At 62.9% G+C, this 16,770-nt stretch overlaps 1 protein-coding gene across 1 annotated transcript; it reads right to left on the bottom strand.

Annotated features, from left to right (window-relative positions):
* Positions 1-582: 582 nt before the first annotated feature.
* LOC145714472 (short stature homeobox protein) lies at positions 583-11,578 on the bottom strand. Its single transcript, XM_081793981.1, has 5 exons — positions 10,145-11,578; positions 6,901-7,109; positions 3,110-3,167; positions 2,943-3,031; positions 583-1,393 (listed from the first exon to the last, which is right to left on the bottom strand). Exons 1-5 carry the CDS (start codon positions 10,425-10,427, stop codon positions 1,148-1,150), a joined length of 885 nt encoding a protein of 294 aa, XP_081650107.1. The 5' UTR covers positions 10,428-11,578; the 3' UTR covers positions 583-1,147.
* Positions 11,579-16,770: the final 5,192 nt, after the last annotated feature.

The following is a 16,770-nucleotide window of genomic DNA, read 5'->3' as shown; positions in this document are numbered from 1 at the left end:
GTCTTGCTCGGCCCACGCCAGACACCCCCCCTCGGGTTTGGCGATGGGCCCCCAGTCGGCCGGGCCCGCAGCATGCAGGAGGAGGGTAATGCCCTTGGAATTCCGAAGCTGACGGGGTCAAGAGTGCACGGCTATTTTTTTTTTAAATCTATAATATTTACAGTATTGCACTTAACTGCATTTCACCAAAGTTAATGCTGCATCAGTATCATACCTTAAAACCACCCGCCCCTGTGTCTCTATGCAAGTTATTTGCGTCTGAATTCTGTAAAACAGCAAAAAAAAAAAAAAAAAAAAAAAAAAAAAATCATCAATTCGGGAATCAAATGCTGGAAAAGTTATAAAGTCGCCTGTACTATGGCACAAGGAATCCTAAACTCGGTGCTTTGGGGCCAAACATGTGCGTGAAGACCGTGCTCGTCATTCAGGTTCAACCCCCTCCCTCCCCCCCCCCCCAAAAAAAACGGTCCCAACCTGGGAGAACCAGGTCTCCCCCACCCCCACCCCACCTTGTGGAGGTCCTCAGACGCGGTTCCTTATTGCTGCAGAGTATGGCCCCTGCCTGGCAGGCCAAAGTCCACATTGAAATCCATACCCGTCCTGAACCTCCTCAGACGAAAAAGCAAGTTCGTGGCAGTGAATAAGAGTGTTGGTATCTTCAGCGGAGACCAGCCCCAGACCTTTTGTTTAATAGACTCTAAGATCTTCCAAAGGCGAGTAGGAAGCCACATGCACAGGGTAGGAACGCCGCCGGCAGCACAGGGGCGCACAGGGGCGCACAGGAGCGCACGGGGGCGCACAGGAGCGCGCGGGGCGCACAGGGGCACACAGGGGCTCCCGGTGGCGCAGGGTCCCAGGAAGTGCAGACAGCGCGGCAAAGGGCTGGGTGGTCTGAGCGTCACCTGCGTTCTTCCGCACAGTCTCTGCGAGGGTCTGGCGGGGTCGTGAGGGCCCCGGAAGGCCCCCTCCCTAGGCCAGTGGTGGGCCCCACCCCGGGCTGCCCCGAGCGGGGAGGCCGCTGCCCCAGGGCCCGCGCGCTCGCTGCAGGGCGTCCGTGCGAACCTTCGGGGGGCGCGGAGGGGGCGCGTGCAGGACGCAGCGTGGGCGGGGTCGTGGGGCCGGGGCCGGGCGCGGGGCGGGCGGTGGGTCAGAGCCCCAGGGCCTCGGCGTGCTTCCGCGCCTTGAGCCGCAGGTCGGCGATGCTGGAGTTTTTGCTGTTGCTTTTGGCGGCGGCGGCCACGACGGCGGCGGCGGAGGCCGACTCGGCCAGGGACGCGATGGGCAGCCCGAAGGGCGGCGGCGGGAACATCAGGTAGGGCGCGTGCGCGGCCAGGTGCGGGTGCAGGTGCGGGTGCGCGTGCGCGACGCCTTCCAGCTGGAGCTGTGCCTGAACCTGGGCGGGCAGAAGGCGCAGTTAGGCCTTGTGTGCAACGGGACGGACCCTGGGGCGTCCGTTTCTGGGGAGTCGTAGCCCCCTGCCCCCACCCCGGGGACCACCATCGACTCCTCTGCGCCAGCCGGGAGCGGGCGGGGGGGGGGGGGGGTCGCAGCTGTGCTCCTGGCACGCGTGTCCGCCGAGGGCACTGGCTGCTTTGCGCCGTGGGAGCTGGAGAATCTGAACAGAGCCCGGCACCCACCCACCCCCACCCTCCCGGTGGCGCCCACGCCCCTGTCCTCGCCAACATCCCAGTGTCTGCGGCTGGTTCCCCTCCTCACGGGAAGCTCAACTTCTCTGAACTTGTGACTTGTCCCCACTCGACCTCTGGACTGCGGGGTGCTGGCCTCCTCTTACCCCCCTCCCCCGCGGGACGCCTCTGAATCCCCCCCCCCCGCGCCCCAACAGCCTCATTGCAGTATAGCCTCAGGGCGGACCCCACTCTGGGCTGCATTGCAGGTCATGTGAAGAGACTGCCCTCCCTGGGGAAAGACGTGTGCCCAGGCGCGGAGTGGGTGAGGCCAAGCAAGAGAGGGACGCAGGCCCTTACCCAGCGCAGGCGCCGCCCTGGACTCCCTTCGCGTTTGGGCACCTTGAGTCTGACGGCACAAGGCGCCAGCGCCCCGCTCTGGCTAAGGGCCCTGTTTATTGACCCCTCACCACCTCTACCCGCGCCCTAGCTGACCCACAGAGGCCCGTAGCAAACACAGGTCCAAATACAACCCCAGGCCTGCTCCCTGGAGCAAAGCCGTGCAGGGCGCGTGGTGAACACGCCTCCGCTCTGCCCACAGCACCCCAGCTCCGCCAGCCCCTGCGCTCACATATTCCCCCAAGGTGGGGCCCCAACCCGCGCGCCCCCAGGTCCCGCGCTGGCTGGCGCGAGTCCGGGGCACGTGCGCCCTGCGCTCTCGCCCCGGGCGCCCGCGCCTCGCCCCAGGCAGGTTCCACCATCCACCGGTAGCTGCTCCGGAGCAGAAGGCAGCCCTCGGGGGGTCTCCGGAAACCCTAGACGCCCACGCCAGGCAGCCCTCAGCGCTGGGGCCTCCCGACTCCACTTGGAGCCGAGCCCCGATGACCCGGGCTCGGAGGTGGAGAGGGAGGCCCAGGTACAGGAGAGGGGCGGGGGACGCAGACACCTCACTTGAGGCGTGGGGCAGGCGAGGTGGGGGGCTGGGTGTAGACGCAGGGGCTCCGGGCCAAGTACACCATCTTCACGCCCCACCCCCAGCCAGGCCGCCTGGGTGGGTGGGATTTTTTTTTTTTTTTCACTCCGATTTGATTTTTGTAAAATTGTGTTTGGGTTTAAACCCTGGCCCTCCCCAAGGTGACTCTTGGAGTTTTACAGTGTGATTTTAATACGTGCCAACGGCTCCATAAATGCCCCCTTGTAAAAGCGCCAGCCTTTCTTCCGCGGGGGCGGGAGCGGCGGGGGGGGGGAGGCAGGACGCCAGGGAGGCGGGGAGGTGGCGGGCCCCCGCGCGGCTCAGAAGGAAGAAAAACGGGCTACCTGTTGGAAAGGCATTCGGAGGGCGCCCATGTTCACGTAGGGGGCCACCCTGCAGGCGTCCAGGTGGCTGGCGGTGCCCAGGATAACGCCTGCAAGGGGAAAAGAGGAGCCGTGAGGGCCGCCGAGGTCCTCCCGTGTCTGCACGCGCTCCCCACCTCCGCACCCACCTTTATGCATCTGGTTCTCTTGCTTCCGGCACTTAGCTCTCCGGTTCTGGAACCAAACCTGAGGACAGAACAGAGACACGCGCGCAGCCCCGTGAGCCCGCCGGCCTCTTTACCCCCAGGAGGCTAGGCGCACGGCGGCGCGCGCTCTGGTGCCAGGACACCAGGGTCGCAGTCGGGCTCCCTCCCGCCCCAGCCACCGCCCCCCCCCCCCCCACACACACACATAGCTGGCCACCTAGAGCTGCGGATTCCCAAAGTCGATTCTGAGCCCTGCCTGTGTCTCCCCCAAGTGAGGATCCTTGACGGCTCACGTATTTAAAGCAGAGAAGTGCGCGCCAGGACGGCGGGGTGGATTCGAGAACTTTCCAGGAGCAGTGGACGCCCTCTTCCACTCTGCCAGGCCCGGGGAGCGCCTGATCGTCCTGCTCGGAACCTTAGCTGCCCGCTAACGGGGCGCACAGACGCATAAAGAGCTTCCAGTATGACCCCCCCGCAATTCGGGACAATTCGGGACACCCTGAGTCCAGGACCCTCCGCGTCCCCAGTGTCCCTCATGCCCTCCTTGGAAGCCTGGAGGGTCCCAGTTAACAGTACGGACTCCTCAGCGTCCTGGATCCGGAAACACCGGGTCACCCCGACGACTGCGGCCACCGGCCTCTCTTGCAAAACGTCTCATTCTTGGAGAAAGGGTATCCGCGGAACCTTCCCCAGTTCAGCTCGATTTGCAGGCCTGATGTCAACATTTTGGAGCAAAGGACGCCCCACCAAAGTCCCCCCACCTCGTCCAGACAGCCCTGGTTCTTGAACCCCGTGGCCCCCAAGCTGTGCCTGCGGAAATCTGGAGGCCCCTCCGTGCGGTTTTAGCAGCTGATTGTTCCTAACTGGCTTTCTCCCGCAGCTTTCCTGCCGCCCTCACTGGCACAGTTGTCGCAATGACATCAGGGGCCTCGCGGAATAATTAGCACAAAGAAAGCCTCCCGTTTGGCCAAACCGCCCCGACAGCTCGGCCCCGCTGCCCCCGACCCTGCACGGGGGAACCTCACCAAACCCGGGAGGCCAGGCCCAGCGGAGACTGTAAGAAACCTTCACTCTTCCTTCCCAGACTCTTCTGAGACAGCTTTGTATCCACGGCTGAGCCACCGCCTGCCCGTTTGAATCGGCCTTTCCGGAAGGCTCGAAAAGCTCGCCCCCCCCCCCCCCCGCCAGGCTACATACGGGGAGCTTGGGAAACTTTCAGCCTGTTCCCCGAAAAGCAGTCCCAAAACGGTCCCTCCGACCCACCCACCCAGCAAGGTGGGCCGCACCAAGTTTCACTCCCGTATACAATCCCTGAGTCCGGAGCCGTCCTCCCCGCACAACCCCGGGGCGGTCCAGACGGCACGACTGCACCCCGGGGGGGCCCCTCCGGGGCTCCTCCCTCTCCTTGGGGTGCCCTACTCGGTCCTCAGAGGGGAGACCCAAACCAGGCGCAGGAGACAGCAAATTCTGCACCCACCCCCCCCCCACCAAGGGCATTTTTCAAAACCAGAATCCTATTTAAACGTGGAAAGAAAGCTGTTCTCCCTTCAGCAGGGGTGGGGGGGGGGGCGGGTGGGTGGAAATAACATTACGATGAATAAAAGTGATGAATTAGCCGCTGCGTGAAGCGATAATAAATCAGTCTTGGGGTGATTCACGATCAATTCGAATTAGTCCTGAATATGCTAAGGAGAGCTCAGTGCACTGGTTAAACACTTATTTCTTCATTAAGGACCAGTCACTGATTTCTTTCACAAACGCTGTAATCTGATTTCCTTTTGATTTCCATTACAGACAGTGAATAATGACATTTAATTTAGCTCTGCGCCATAAACCCAAAGATATTTGTTGTAATTAAATTACCGCCTGGTCCTGCGCGTGGTCTCATAACTTTCGATTATAACCCTGACAGCTGGGTGATACGAGGTCCCAGTACACGACTAAAAATAAAAGGTTAATAAGGACCAGCGTCCGTACGATCCCCAATTTATGTACAGCAGATTTCCGCACTAAATTGAAACTCTACCTTCCTAACGGCACGGGACGGGCTGTGCCCAAAAGGGACGACCCAGAGGGTTCAGGCACAGGAACAAAACACAGCTCCTTCCTGACCCCCTGCCTCCGCCGCCCGCCCCCTCGCCCTGGGCGCGCTGACCCATTCGTTTTAACTAATTGATTTTTACGAGCCCCTTTCCCCCTGGTGTTGATTCCCTGACTCTGTTCCCCGTGGCCCGCACAAAATTGTCTCTCCCATCCCCGTGTTTGTTTTTATTATTATTTGCAGTCGTTAAGTTTTAATTCACCTCTGGATGGACAGCCACTCGCGTGCCTTCTCCTCCTCCACACAAATGCCCCCCCAGCCCCCCCCCCTTGATTTTAGGGTTTTCTCAAGAGCTGCAGACACACGAGAACCAGTTTTCTGCCGGTGGGTCCCTCCTGCTAAGGTGCTGCGTGTAATAGACTGCTCAAAGAAATAGTGTAGAATTAAATTACAAGTAATTTATTTTTATAGAAACAGTACATCAAGGCCTGGGAGATATTACAGATCCCAGGCAGAAAGACACCGGGAGATAACATAAAAGTTGATGTCCCCCTCAGCGAAAGTTTAATCTTTTCATTAATTTATAGGGGGAATGCCTATCCATCTTGCCCGAGAAAGGTGGCCAGCGGGGAAGCCACTCTGGGCCCTGCCAGCCGCCTCCCCGTGCGGGGGCCGCTGATGCCCAAACGCACCGGACGCCCCCGCCCCCACGGGGGGGGGGGGGGTGGACAGGGTGGCCAGAGCTGCTGTGCGCCTGGGTCCCACCTCGCAGGGAGGCTCTGTCCCCGCTGGCTGTAGCCTAGAGCCGGCCCTACACGATTGCCTTGCAATCCTAAGAAACCCTTCCCTCTGCAGCCACACGGAAACGCAGAAGGGGGCTGGGGACCAAAAACAATTTTCTTTTCCAAATTAAAGATTTCGTAAGACACTATCTATACCACACGTTTGTGTTTTCGTTTGGAAAGTAAACTCGGGGGAGGGTGGGGACTGGTGTTTGAACGTGTTGATTTTCCAACCCAACGGGGGAAACCCGTGCGTTCAAAGCCCTGCGCTTTTTTTTTTTCTCATGCCCCCCCCCTCCCCGTTTGGCAATATTAATTCCGTGTATTTAAAACCAGTCCCCAGAGCCCCGGGGATGCTGACCCCTTCTTCTCTCCGCCTGGCGCGCTGCTGTCGTGCCCAGAACCGTGAGGAAGGACGGGAACCTTCCAGGCCCCGGGCTCCCAGGCGGGGGTCAGCATTCGGAGGACGCGAGCGGGAGTGAGTTTTTGCTACCGTGCCCCAAAAAGGCATAAATAAATTTAGCCTAGCGGCTTGCCACAGCGTCCCCTCCGCGCACGTGCCGCGCACGCCCAGGGCCCCCGCAGACACTGGCTCGCCAGATGGGGCTTTATGAATTCATGCGCCCGCGCCCCCGCCCCCCGCCCGCGCCCGAGCTAATCCGGCCCCGCGCGGGCATCAGCCGCGCTCATCAAGATGCCCGTGTGCGCGACTCCCCCCACCTGGCCCCTCGCCTCCCCTCCCTGGAGGGCAAGGGAGGAGGCTGGGGGCCGCGGAGAGGAGCTGTGCAAAGAGGTGAGGTCAGATCCCAGTGCCTGAGCACCTCCAGGTGGGGAGGGCGACCGGCTCAGGCGGGGCACGCGCCCTGGGTGCGAACCGTGCGACCTGCGCGCACGCGAGGGCCCTGGGCGTCTCCGAGAGGGTCTGCGCTTCGGGGCTGGGGGGCTCCTACCTGCACGCGCGCCTCCGAGAGCCCCAGGCGCTGGCTGAGCTCCTCGCGCATGAAGGCGTCGGGGTAGTGGGTCTCGTCGAACAGCCTCTCCAGCTCGTTGAGCTGCTCCAGCGTAAAGTTGGTGCGGCTGCGCCTCTGCTTGAGCTTCGTCTGCCCGTCCTCGTCCTCGGACTTGACGTCCTCGCGCTTCTCCTTGCACTCGTAGATGCCTGCGGGGGCAGCGGGGGGCGCAGGGCTGAGGGCGCAGGGCTCTCAGGGCCGCCCCCGCCCTCCCCGTCTGCCCAGAAACACAGCCGCGCTGCGCGGAGGTGCAGGACCCGGCGAGCACCGCGTGCGCGCCTGCGGACGAAGGGGCCCCGGCAGGCAACGCGCCCTGACTGCCTGACCAGCCCACCCCTACCCAGGGCTGCGTCAGGTCGATAAAGCGGACTCGAGGGGCAACCCACGCTGTTTGGTAATAACTCGGGCATTGGCGGTGCTGAATTTCTCGGCCTAATCTCGGAATGGTTTCCTCAAGGTTCCCCTTTGCGCCTGTTGACATATGGACATAGCCACATAGCTTAATCTCTCTCTCTCTCTCTCTCTCTCTCTCTCTCTCGGAGTGGGGTGCGAAATATTATTTTAAGTCAAACAAGTTTGGGCAGAATCGCCCTAGTGTGGGTCCCGAGAAGGGCACCGGGCGCACCAGCCGGGTAAGAGCCTCCCTCCCCACGCGGGTGGATCTGGGCCGTGCGGGCCCCTCCCTGGCCTCTTTTCTCACACCCTCAGCTCAGCCCGGTGCCTGGGGGCGCACCGCTGAGCAAGGTCCCCAAGCTTACTGGCCTCCCGCTGCCCCCTCTGTCACCTACATCCGGCGATGGGGCACACAGCCACCAGGGCACCAAGCCTGGCACTTTCTTACTCCAAAAATTAGGAGAGCGTCTGTGTTTCCTGGCGGAGGGGACGGTAGGGGGCTAAGCGGCAGGCAGTTATAAGGCCAACATTGGGAGTCTAACTGGAGACCTTGCCTTCCCACCTGCAGCAAAGGCAGCCCAGAAATTGAAAATAACGTGATCACCCCAAAGCCCGGCTGGCGGGAGCCGTGCCTCCCGGGCCCCCTGTGTCTCCCTGTGCTTTCCCTCCGTCACAGATCGTGCCGGGCACAGCCACAGAGCACCTCCGTGCCCTCCTGACTGGCCCCGGTGCCCAGAAGGGGCTAGCCTTCAGGAGGCCCGCCCCAGGACCGCAGTCCTGAAGGTCTGGAGGCAGCACGCACAGAAGGCCTCTCCGTACCTCAGCCCGGAGCCTCGCCAAGCGGGAAGACGCGAAGCAGCCGTGGGGACAGGGGACACCCCCAGGGATCCCCGAGCCGGCCAGACACCAGAAGCCAAGCCCTGAGTCTGCCCGACAGCCTTCCCTCAGGCCTTCTGAGCACGGGTCGCGGAACCCCAACTTGGCTTTGAAATCCCCTTTTGCCTCCGGAAAGCGTTACATGTGCAAACCAGCACCCCATTTCTGCCCCCACCGCGAATCCTGTCCTGGAGGCAGCCCTGATCCTTCCTTCCCTTCCCGTCCCTGAAGTCTGGCCCCAGGGACGGATCCCAGCTGAGCAGCTGGCCTTCAAAGGCCTTGAGAACCCAGGGCGGGCTCTGCAAAATCCACAGCTCGGCGGGACAGGCCGTGCAGGAGCCCAGGACCTCCGGGTTTCTGCAGGAACCCGAAGGTCTCCCACACCACACGGCTCAAGCACCAGGGACGTCAGTCCTGGGTGCTGGAAACCTCTGACCTTACGTGTGGGCCCGGAGTGGCGTGTCCAGCCAGGCCGTGTCTCCGTGAAAGCAACCTCTGCATGAATTGCATGTGCCCTGCGGGGTGGGGGGCTGAACCCCAAAGTAAGACAGGCCAGGGCCGAGCGTCCCCAGGCCGCCGGCGGTCAGGGGCTCATGTCTAAGCCTCCAGCTTCCCTGGGTCGAGGCCTCAGAAAGATATCTGGGGCATCCCCACGGTCTCAAGGCCGCGGCCCAGACCTCTGCCATTCAGAGATCCCAAGTGTGGGGTCCCAGCGACCAGGACACAGGGGCTTCACGGGGCAGGGCTGGCGGGGGTGGTGAGGAATGTCCTCCGTAGGGAGGCCCTCCTGACCTCCCCCAACGCTGACACCGTGTGCACCAGGGGGCGAAGCCGCTGTGTTTCCTCTTTGCAATGAAATATAGGCATTCGTAACAGTTTTACGCTGTGCCCCCGCCCAGAGAAATCCAGCCAATTTTACGCCACTGATTTGCCGCTGCTGGTTGCCCTGTTTGTACGGAGACACCCCCCCCCCCCGTTGGGACCACCCCGTGCCCGGCTGGGAGAGCCCCCCAGAAACCCGCCGGTTCCCCTCCTCCCCCCCCCCCCCATTCAGCAACAGGGCGAACCGCGGCGAACGTGGCTGGAAAAGCAGGAAGGAAGGAGGCCCAGGACGCGGTCCGCCCCGCAGCAGGGCCGGCTGTCCTCTCACAGCCTGGGGTCGGGAGGCCCCGCGCGCAACGGCCATGACCTTCCCGGGAATCCTTCCCTCCGCGTCCAGACCCCGGCCACCTGCGGGCACGCGAGTGGTTTTAATTTGCAGGCCCGCGTCAGCTCCGGGTTCAAGGGGGAAAGTTTCCCCTAAGAGGAAACTGAGCAGAGAGGTTCAGCGGGCGCAGGACGCAACGCTCCCTCCGGGACCAGCGGCCGGCGCGTCCTCAGCGCCGGCCCAAGTCGGACGCTGGGGCAGCGGGGGGCGCTGGGCGCTGGGAGAGACGCCTGGGATCTGTCGTGTGTGCGCTTGGGAGCAGACACTAGACAGCCTGGCGGGCGGGCGGGCGCGCACCCAGCGGCCCTACGGCCGACCCCGCTGTTCGGGCTCGTCGGCCCGATGGACTCCGACCCGGGAAAGTTCCCGCGGCGACGCCCGGCGCAAGGGCGCCGGGGAAGCCGGCCCGCCAGCAGCGCGCGGCCCCGGCCCCGGCCCTCGCTCGCTCGGCTTCCCTGCCTCCCTTCCTCTCTGGCTCCGCCGCCGCGTCTTGGCGTCTCCTTCCTTTCTTACGAAAACACTGGCGACGGGTGGCCGGGGCCTTTGCGTGCGAGCGTGGCCGTACATTCAGAGTTGGGGGCGGAATTCTGGGCGAGCCGCGGCCCCCGGGGCCTCCCCGCGCGCCGAGCCAGGGCCAGGCCCGCAAGCGCGGCGGCGAGGAGACGCCGTCCCCGGGAGGGGCGCCCAGCCGCGCCCCGGCGAGCTTACCTTCCGCAGCCCTCCCCGTGCCGAACTCTTTCAGTTTGTCCTTGTCGCTGTCCACGTGGTCCTTAAACAGATGCACCGGGCAGTGGCCGCTGCCCTCCGTAAGGTCCTGGAGGCTGGACTCCGAGCTCCCCAGCTCCCGGGAGCGCGCCAGTCCGCTTTCCAAAACTTCCCTGTACGTGATCGAATCCTTCTTGCCGCCGCCGCCGCCGCCGCCGCCGCCGCCGCCGCCCTCCTTGCTTTTCTGGTCAAAAGATTTGGATACAAAAGCCGTGAGTTCCTCCATGGCTGCCCGGGGGCTGCGGGGTCCGCGGGGGGCGCGGCGGGGCTGGCCGGGAGCCGGGCTGAGGTCCGCACGCCTCCCCGCGCGGAGAGGACTGTCCGTGTGAGGGTAGATCCCTTCTGGTGTTATTTATGCCTTTCAACTTGAGATCTCACTATTTATACACCGCTACCTCGGCCCAGCCCCCCGCGCTCCCTGTCTACAGCAATTAGGGCGCCCGGATCGGCGGCGGGCGCACGCAGAGACGCTATCTCTCCCCCACCTCCAGTCCGGCAATTGGCTTTCTTCTCATTTCATCACTGTTTGGCGTCTGTGCACCTCGGTGTGGGGACCTAGAGATCCAATTTTTGCAGGGAGAGGGAGAGAGCGCGCGCGCGCGGGCGGGCGCAGGCGCCGGCGCCCCAAACAGGTACCCGCATCCCCTCAATGGCTGGCGGAAACGAAACTCGAGGAGGAGTTTACGGATGGTCGGGAGGTCCCCGCCGGCCCCGCGCCCCCGGAACGCGTCTCCGCAGGATGGGTCCCCGCGCGGCGACGCGGAGACGCCGAGGGCACCCCGGGCGACGGTGACGCGCGGTCTCACGGACGACGGTCGAGTGCGAGTCGGAGGGAGATGCGGTGGGATTTCGGGCTCGCTGCTGCCGGTGCGCGCGGGGTGGCCGGGACGCGGGCGGAGGGCCGCGGAAGGGGGAGGGAAGGGCCCACGTCGACCCCAGCGTGGACGCCGGAACCTCGGCGGCGGAGGCGGTGGAAAGCGGCTCGCAGACCTCGGAGGAGGGGCCGGCGCGGCGGAGGCCGGGGACCCGGACGCTGCCGGGGGCCGCGGGCGTCTGCGGAGCGCGGGGGTCCACACGCGGAGAAACACGCGCGTCGTGGGGAGACCTGGTTTGTACACGGCGGCCCTCGGGCGCGCGTCAGCCCCCGCGCGGCCGCACCCAGAGCCCTGCACTGGACCTGGAGGCCAGGATATTTATTGGGGGGGGACTACGTGTACTTGGGGTTGCGCCAGGCTGTTCCTCGCTCGCCCCTTCCCACGGCCCCTGTCCAGGGTGCACGGGACGACCTACTGTCTCGAGGGCAACACGAAAGCATTTTACGACCCCGGAAGTCAAACGCGTCCTGTCCGCACAACTCCGTCTGCAAATAAAGTTGACTTTACCCTCTTCCCTCTTTTATCTACAACACCCCCCGCCCCCCCAACCCCGGTTCCCCTCCTTGCCCCCTCCCCCACGCCTGAGTGCGGACCAGGCTTCTCGGGGAGCTGAGGGGCAGGTGGGGGGGGGGGCTGGGGGGGGGGTCTTGGAGAAGATCCGTGCGCACGTTCCGAAGGCGGCCCCCGCGCGCTGGGTGTGCTAACCGGGACCCGGGATCGGGGTCACCCCCGGCGGTACCCGGGGTTCGCCACGGCCCCGCAGCGCTCTCCTCCGGTTGGAAGGAGAGGGAGACCTTTCTCCGCAGCTCCTGCGGCCTGCGTCCAGGCACTCGGGGTTCGCTGGGGAAGGGGGGGGCTCGATCTGGGAGGGGCTGCGGGTGTCCGACCCGCGCGAGGAGGAGCACAGGGCAAATGGGGGGGGGGGAGAGCGCTTTCCCCCGCGCCCCTCCGTCCTCCCTCCTTCCTTCCTTCTGTCTCCTTCCTTCCCTCCCTCCCTCCTTCCCTCCTTCCTTCTCTCCTTCTCTTTCCTTCCTTCATTTTTTTCTTTCCTTCCTTCCCTCCCTCCTTCCTTGCTTCATTTTTCTTCCTCCCTTCCTCCTTCCCTCCTTCCTTCTCTCCTTCTCTTTCCTTCCTTCATTTTTTTCCTTCCTTCCTTCCCTCCCTCTCTCCTTCCTTCTCTCCTCTCCTTTCCTTCCTTCTCTCCTTCTGTCTCGTCCTTCCCTCCCTCCTTCCTTCCTTCTTTCCGTCCCTCCCTCCCTCCTTCCTTCCCTCCTTCCTTCATTTTTCTCCCTCCCTCCTTCCTTCCTTCCTTTTCTCCTTCTGTCTCCCCTCCTTCTTTCTTTCATTCCTTCCTCCTTCCCTTCACTCCCTCCTTCCTTCCCTCCTGCCCTTCTCCCTCCTCCCCTCCCTCCCCTCCTTTTCTCCGCCACCCCCACTCTCCCTGCATCCTTCCTCCGGGAGCTGTGCGCCCTGCGCCTCTCCGCGCGGCCGGGGCTGCTGTGTCCCGCGTGCGGCGGCTGGACCCGGGGGCCGCCGCGTCCTCCGGACTTCAAACGCGCAAGGCGAGGAAGCCCTCCCAACTTAACAAACAGGTCTTTGTCACCGCGGCCTTCTAATCAAAGCGGAGGCGCGCACATATCACACAGAATTACAAATAGCCCCTCATGCATTATGCATGCAGCGGGTCGGCGGGGGAGACGCCTAGGGCCCGCGCCCGGAGCGGGGGTGCGCAGGGCGCGCGCGGGTGAGGGCGCAGGGCGGCCCGCGAGTTGACGGCGCTTTCCTGGGGCTGCGGCCCCACCCTCACCCCTGCCACCCTGCGGGGACCAGCCTCCTACCCGACAGGCGTCTGGAGACACCCTCACCCGCCCCCCTTCCTCCCTGCAGAAGGAGCAGAAGAGGCGGAGGTGGGCAGAGGACACAGGGACCTGGGCAGGTTGTGGGAAGGAGGCTCCGGGCCACACCACTTTCTCCAGCTGGGGGGGGGGGGGACAACTTCTTCTCCCACGTGTGCACCTCAGCCCCCCACCAGCCCCAGGTGGGGAGACCAGGTCCCCAGGCTCCTGGGGGTACAAACGTGCCCAGTCTTCCCAGAATCCTTCCTGTCCCTTCTGTACATCCCCAGGGTCCCCGAGGGCAGTGCAAGCTTGGCCCGAGGTTCCTCTGCAGGGGAGGGGGGTTTGAGGAGACCCGGATGGTTGTCCTCTCCTCCTAAGTGAGGTCCCACCCCTACCTAGCAGGGTATCCAGCCCTCCCCCCACCCCCAGGGTCTGGCAGCCTCCAGGACTGTCCCCAACAGGCACCGGATAGGGCCTCTGCATACACAAAGTCCTCAACCCTGAGAAAAACTAACCCCCCCCCCACAACACTGCTGCAACCCCCGTCTCCTTCCCACCCCACTGCAAACGCGTGGCTTCCCAATAACCCTTCAGAAAAGAAGCACGGCCCACGCTGGGCTCTTGGCTCCCGTGGCAAGGCCTGGCCTGCTCCGGGAGCCGCCGGCCGGGGAGGGGGGCCGCCTGTCCACAGAAGCAAACTTGGTCTTGCCGGGGAGCAAAGAGACAAGGTCCTTCTCCAACTGTTGGGGACCCTGGAGCGTGGGGTCCCCCGAAGCCCCTCCCCTCCCTGGCCCTGAGCCCACAAGGCCCCCTGACATGCTCTCCTTCAAAGACAGAGACCGGAAGATAGCTAGGAGCTGTGTTATTTTTCATAGTTTAGGCAGTGAGTTTTTGTAGCACATATTTGTGCTAATTCAAGACAGCGGCCGAGGGCTCCGGCTGGGCACGCTTTATGGAACGTTGCATTTGCACTTGTGCTCCTGCGTGGCTGCAGGCAGGAGGGGAGGCTGCCCGGGCCTCGGCACAAGGGGCGCCTGTGTGAGCCTCCGTGCACCGCCCCCCCAGAAAGACGAACCAGGAAGAAGAGAGAACAGAGGTTTAAAATCTCACAACGTGTCTCGTGAGAACGTGGGTGCTTCTCTGTCTCCGGTGCGTGTTCTTCTCTCCCCCAACTCGTAAGGGAGGAACGGGTTTCAGGGAAGTTTTCGGATAGAAACGAAAGCACATCCCTTCCTAAAAGACACCAGCAAAAAAGCACAAGAGAATTTGTTGGCTGGGGGGTGGGGGTGGGGGGGGGGGAAACCTGCTTTCTGGATGGAAAGACAAGTTCCGAGGTGCAGTCGACCAAATCATGGGCGGCACTCCGGGCCCCTGCACCCCGCTCCCAGAATCCGGGACGGATGCGGGCTGCCCGGGGTCGTGCGCGCCAGGGGCTCCTATCCGTGCTGTTTCCTGCCCGTTGCAGCACAAGGAAACAAAATGCGGTGAAAAGGAAGTAAAAATGCCAGGAGACCTTGTGCTCCGGACGAAGGAAGGGTCCTGGGCAAGTGAGACAAGGTTGGGGGGTCACCGACACGACCCCGCATCTTGGAGGCACCGTGGGGCCTCGTGGCCCAAATGCGCCGCGTGCTGTCCTGCCCGCACCAGCCTCCCGTCCTGGCGGGAGAACAGAGAGACCCTGGCCAGGGTGGCCCCAGGAGACCCGCGCCCACCGAGGCTCAGGGCTCCCCTCTCCCAGCACGCTGCTCCCAGAATCGGGGTCCACTCACACAGCATCGGGCCTTCCTGAATTGTTGCAGACCCCCAACCCCGGGGAGGCGGCCCAGTGCTGGAGGCCAGGCCTGCCCCGTCTGGAGGTGCTGAAGCTTGTGAGCCTCTGTACCCCCTGGGGACCCCGGCGGGCAAGGCACAGGGGTCACGCTTTCTGTCCAGGCCCTGCAGCCCAGCCCGCATCCCCCCCAGAAACCCAGGAAGAGGGGCCGTGAAGGCACAGCTCACCCTGGCGCCCGGCCGGCCGCGTGCCAACCGGGCCCCCTCCGGGCCGCGCCAGGTGCGGACTGACCCCGGGAGCGGGAGCGGGTGGGGGGGAGGGGCCGGGACAGGGACTCCACAGTTTTCGATCTGACAAAGTGATCTTTTCTGCGTGCGACGTAGGTAAATCGTAACAAACAGAAGCTGCTGTTAAGGGCTCTCTCCTTCCCTCTCACCGTCACCACGCCAGGGGAAAAGGGGGCCATGAATATTCATATATTTGGTATTTCGTTTACTTAATTAAAAGACACGGGTCGGATTTTTCACGTGTTACGGCCCAGAAAACACAGGGACCCCTCCCCACCCATGAAATATGTATACGTATCGATCACGAGTGTAGCATTTCACGGACGTCCTCACACATTTCCTAGAGGGGCTCCTCTCCCCCCCCCCCCAACCCCTCCCCCCACCCCCACCTTGCAAATTTAGAAACCTGCATTTGCACACGCCCTCCTTCGCTGGTTATTGATTTACACACACGTCCGGGTTTCAGACGCGGGGCTAGCAGATTTTCATCACGGTGGCCCCGTTAATGCAGCTCCTGAATGTAACTGAATGATCCCGGCCACACGTATGCTACCCCACGGGCCGGATTCGCTCTCTCCTCCCCAGAGAGAGTTTTGCAGGGTCCACCCAGAACGCGTCCTTTCCGCTCTGCTCCTGGGTTGTTGCTGTTGTTTTCCTACTTTGTCTGACTTTGGCTACAAAAGCCCAGAATTCACGTTGTAGGGGAGGGAGTTCCAAGATAGCCCTCAGGAAATGCTGTTTGCTTCTGATGGGATTTTCTTTTTCTTTTCCTTTCTTTCCTGCTTTTCCTTTTTTTTTTTTTTTTTTTTAATGTCCTCGCCGTGTACTTTGTAACATATGGTGGGCATTAAAACTCTTTGCTTTCAGATTTAATCGCAGGACCCTTGGTCTCTGTTTTATTGAAGAAAAACATTATTTTTGCGGGGAGCAAAGCAGTCTCTCACCACCGCGACGGACCTCTGAACAGGGCCGTTTTCTGGAAGCCTGGGCCGCACAAACAATGGGGCCAGGCTCTCTGCGATGAATACATTAAGCACCGGCTAAGGCGTGGATTTTGATTTTCGCTCTCCTTTGTGGCTCGGAGCCTCGGCAAGGGGACGCGCGAAGAGCCAGTCCTGTCCTCCTCGTCCCGGCGTCCCCCACCCCACCCGACTGGCCACCGAGGGCTTTGAACTCAGCTCCCGCCAAACTGGGCTGAACGTCTTCTGCTTTTTCCGTGCAGTTTCAATCTGCAGATGAAAGAAGGAGATATGTGTCCTGCCCACAGCCCTGGAGAGAGACGTTGTTGTGGGTCGAGAGCGGCCCCTGGGCCGGGACCTTTGGCAGAAAGTTACACAAACCCGTGTGGCCTTACGGGGGGGGGGACGGTGGGCCCCAGGTGGCCCGGGGGCGCCCCCAGAGTGCACAGGGCGCCTGCATTCCAGCTCAGGCCCCCGGGCAGCGTCCCCGGACGTGGGGGGACGTGACAAATCTATCTCTGTGGTCACCGTCAGCACACAAGGCCACGGCTCCGGGACCACGTCCACCTGCCGGGAGTGTGCAAGGGGTTCCACAAACCGCCCGTGTCCCCAGCTTCCGAGGGAGGCCAGCTTTACCACTGGTGTGGGACCCGCACTCAGTCCCCACTCGGGGAGGCTGGTCCCCACTGGCCACCGGCTTCCCGATGGCCACGTCTGGAGAAAAACGGTCCAGGACAGGACCCTGCAGGTCTGGAAGGGAACCACACTAATTAATTGGCCAATCTGCGACGGATACAAAGGCCCTGGGATTCTCCACCACCCGAGCCTGCCCTGTGACT

This window comes from Panthera onca, chromosome X (genome assembly GCF_046562875.1).
Source record: "Panthera onca isolate mPanOnc1 chromosome X, mPanOnc1 haplotype 2, whole genome shotgun sequence".
Classification (NCBI taxonomy): Eukaryota; Metazoa; Chordata; class Mammalia; order Carnivora; family Felidae; genus Panthera; species Panthera onca.
The sequence above is the reverse complement of the archived record's forward strand: the minus strand, read 5'-3'. Positions and strand labels throughout refer to the sequence as shown.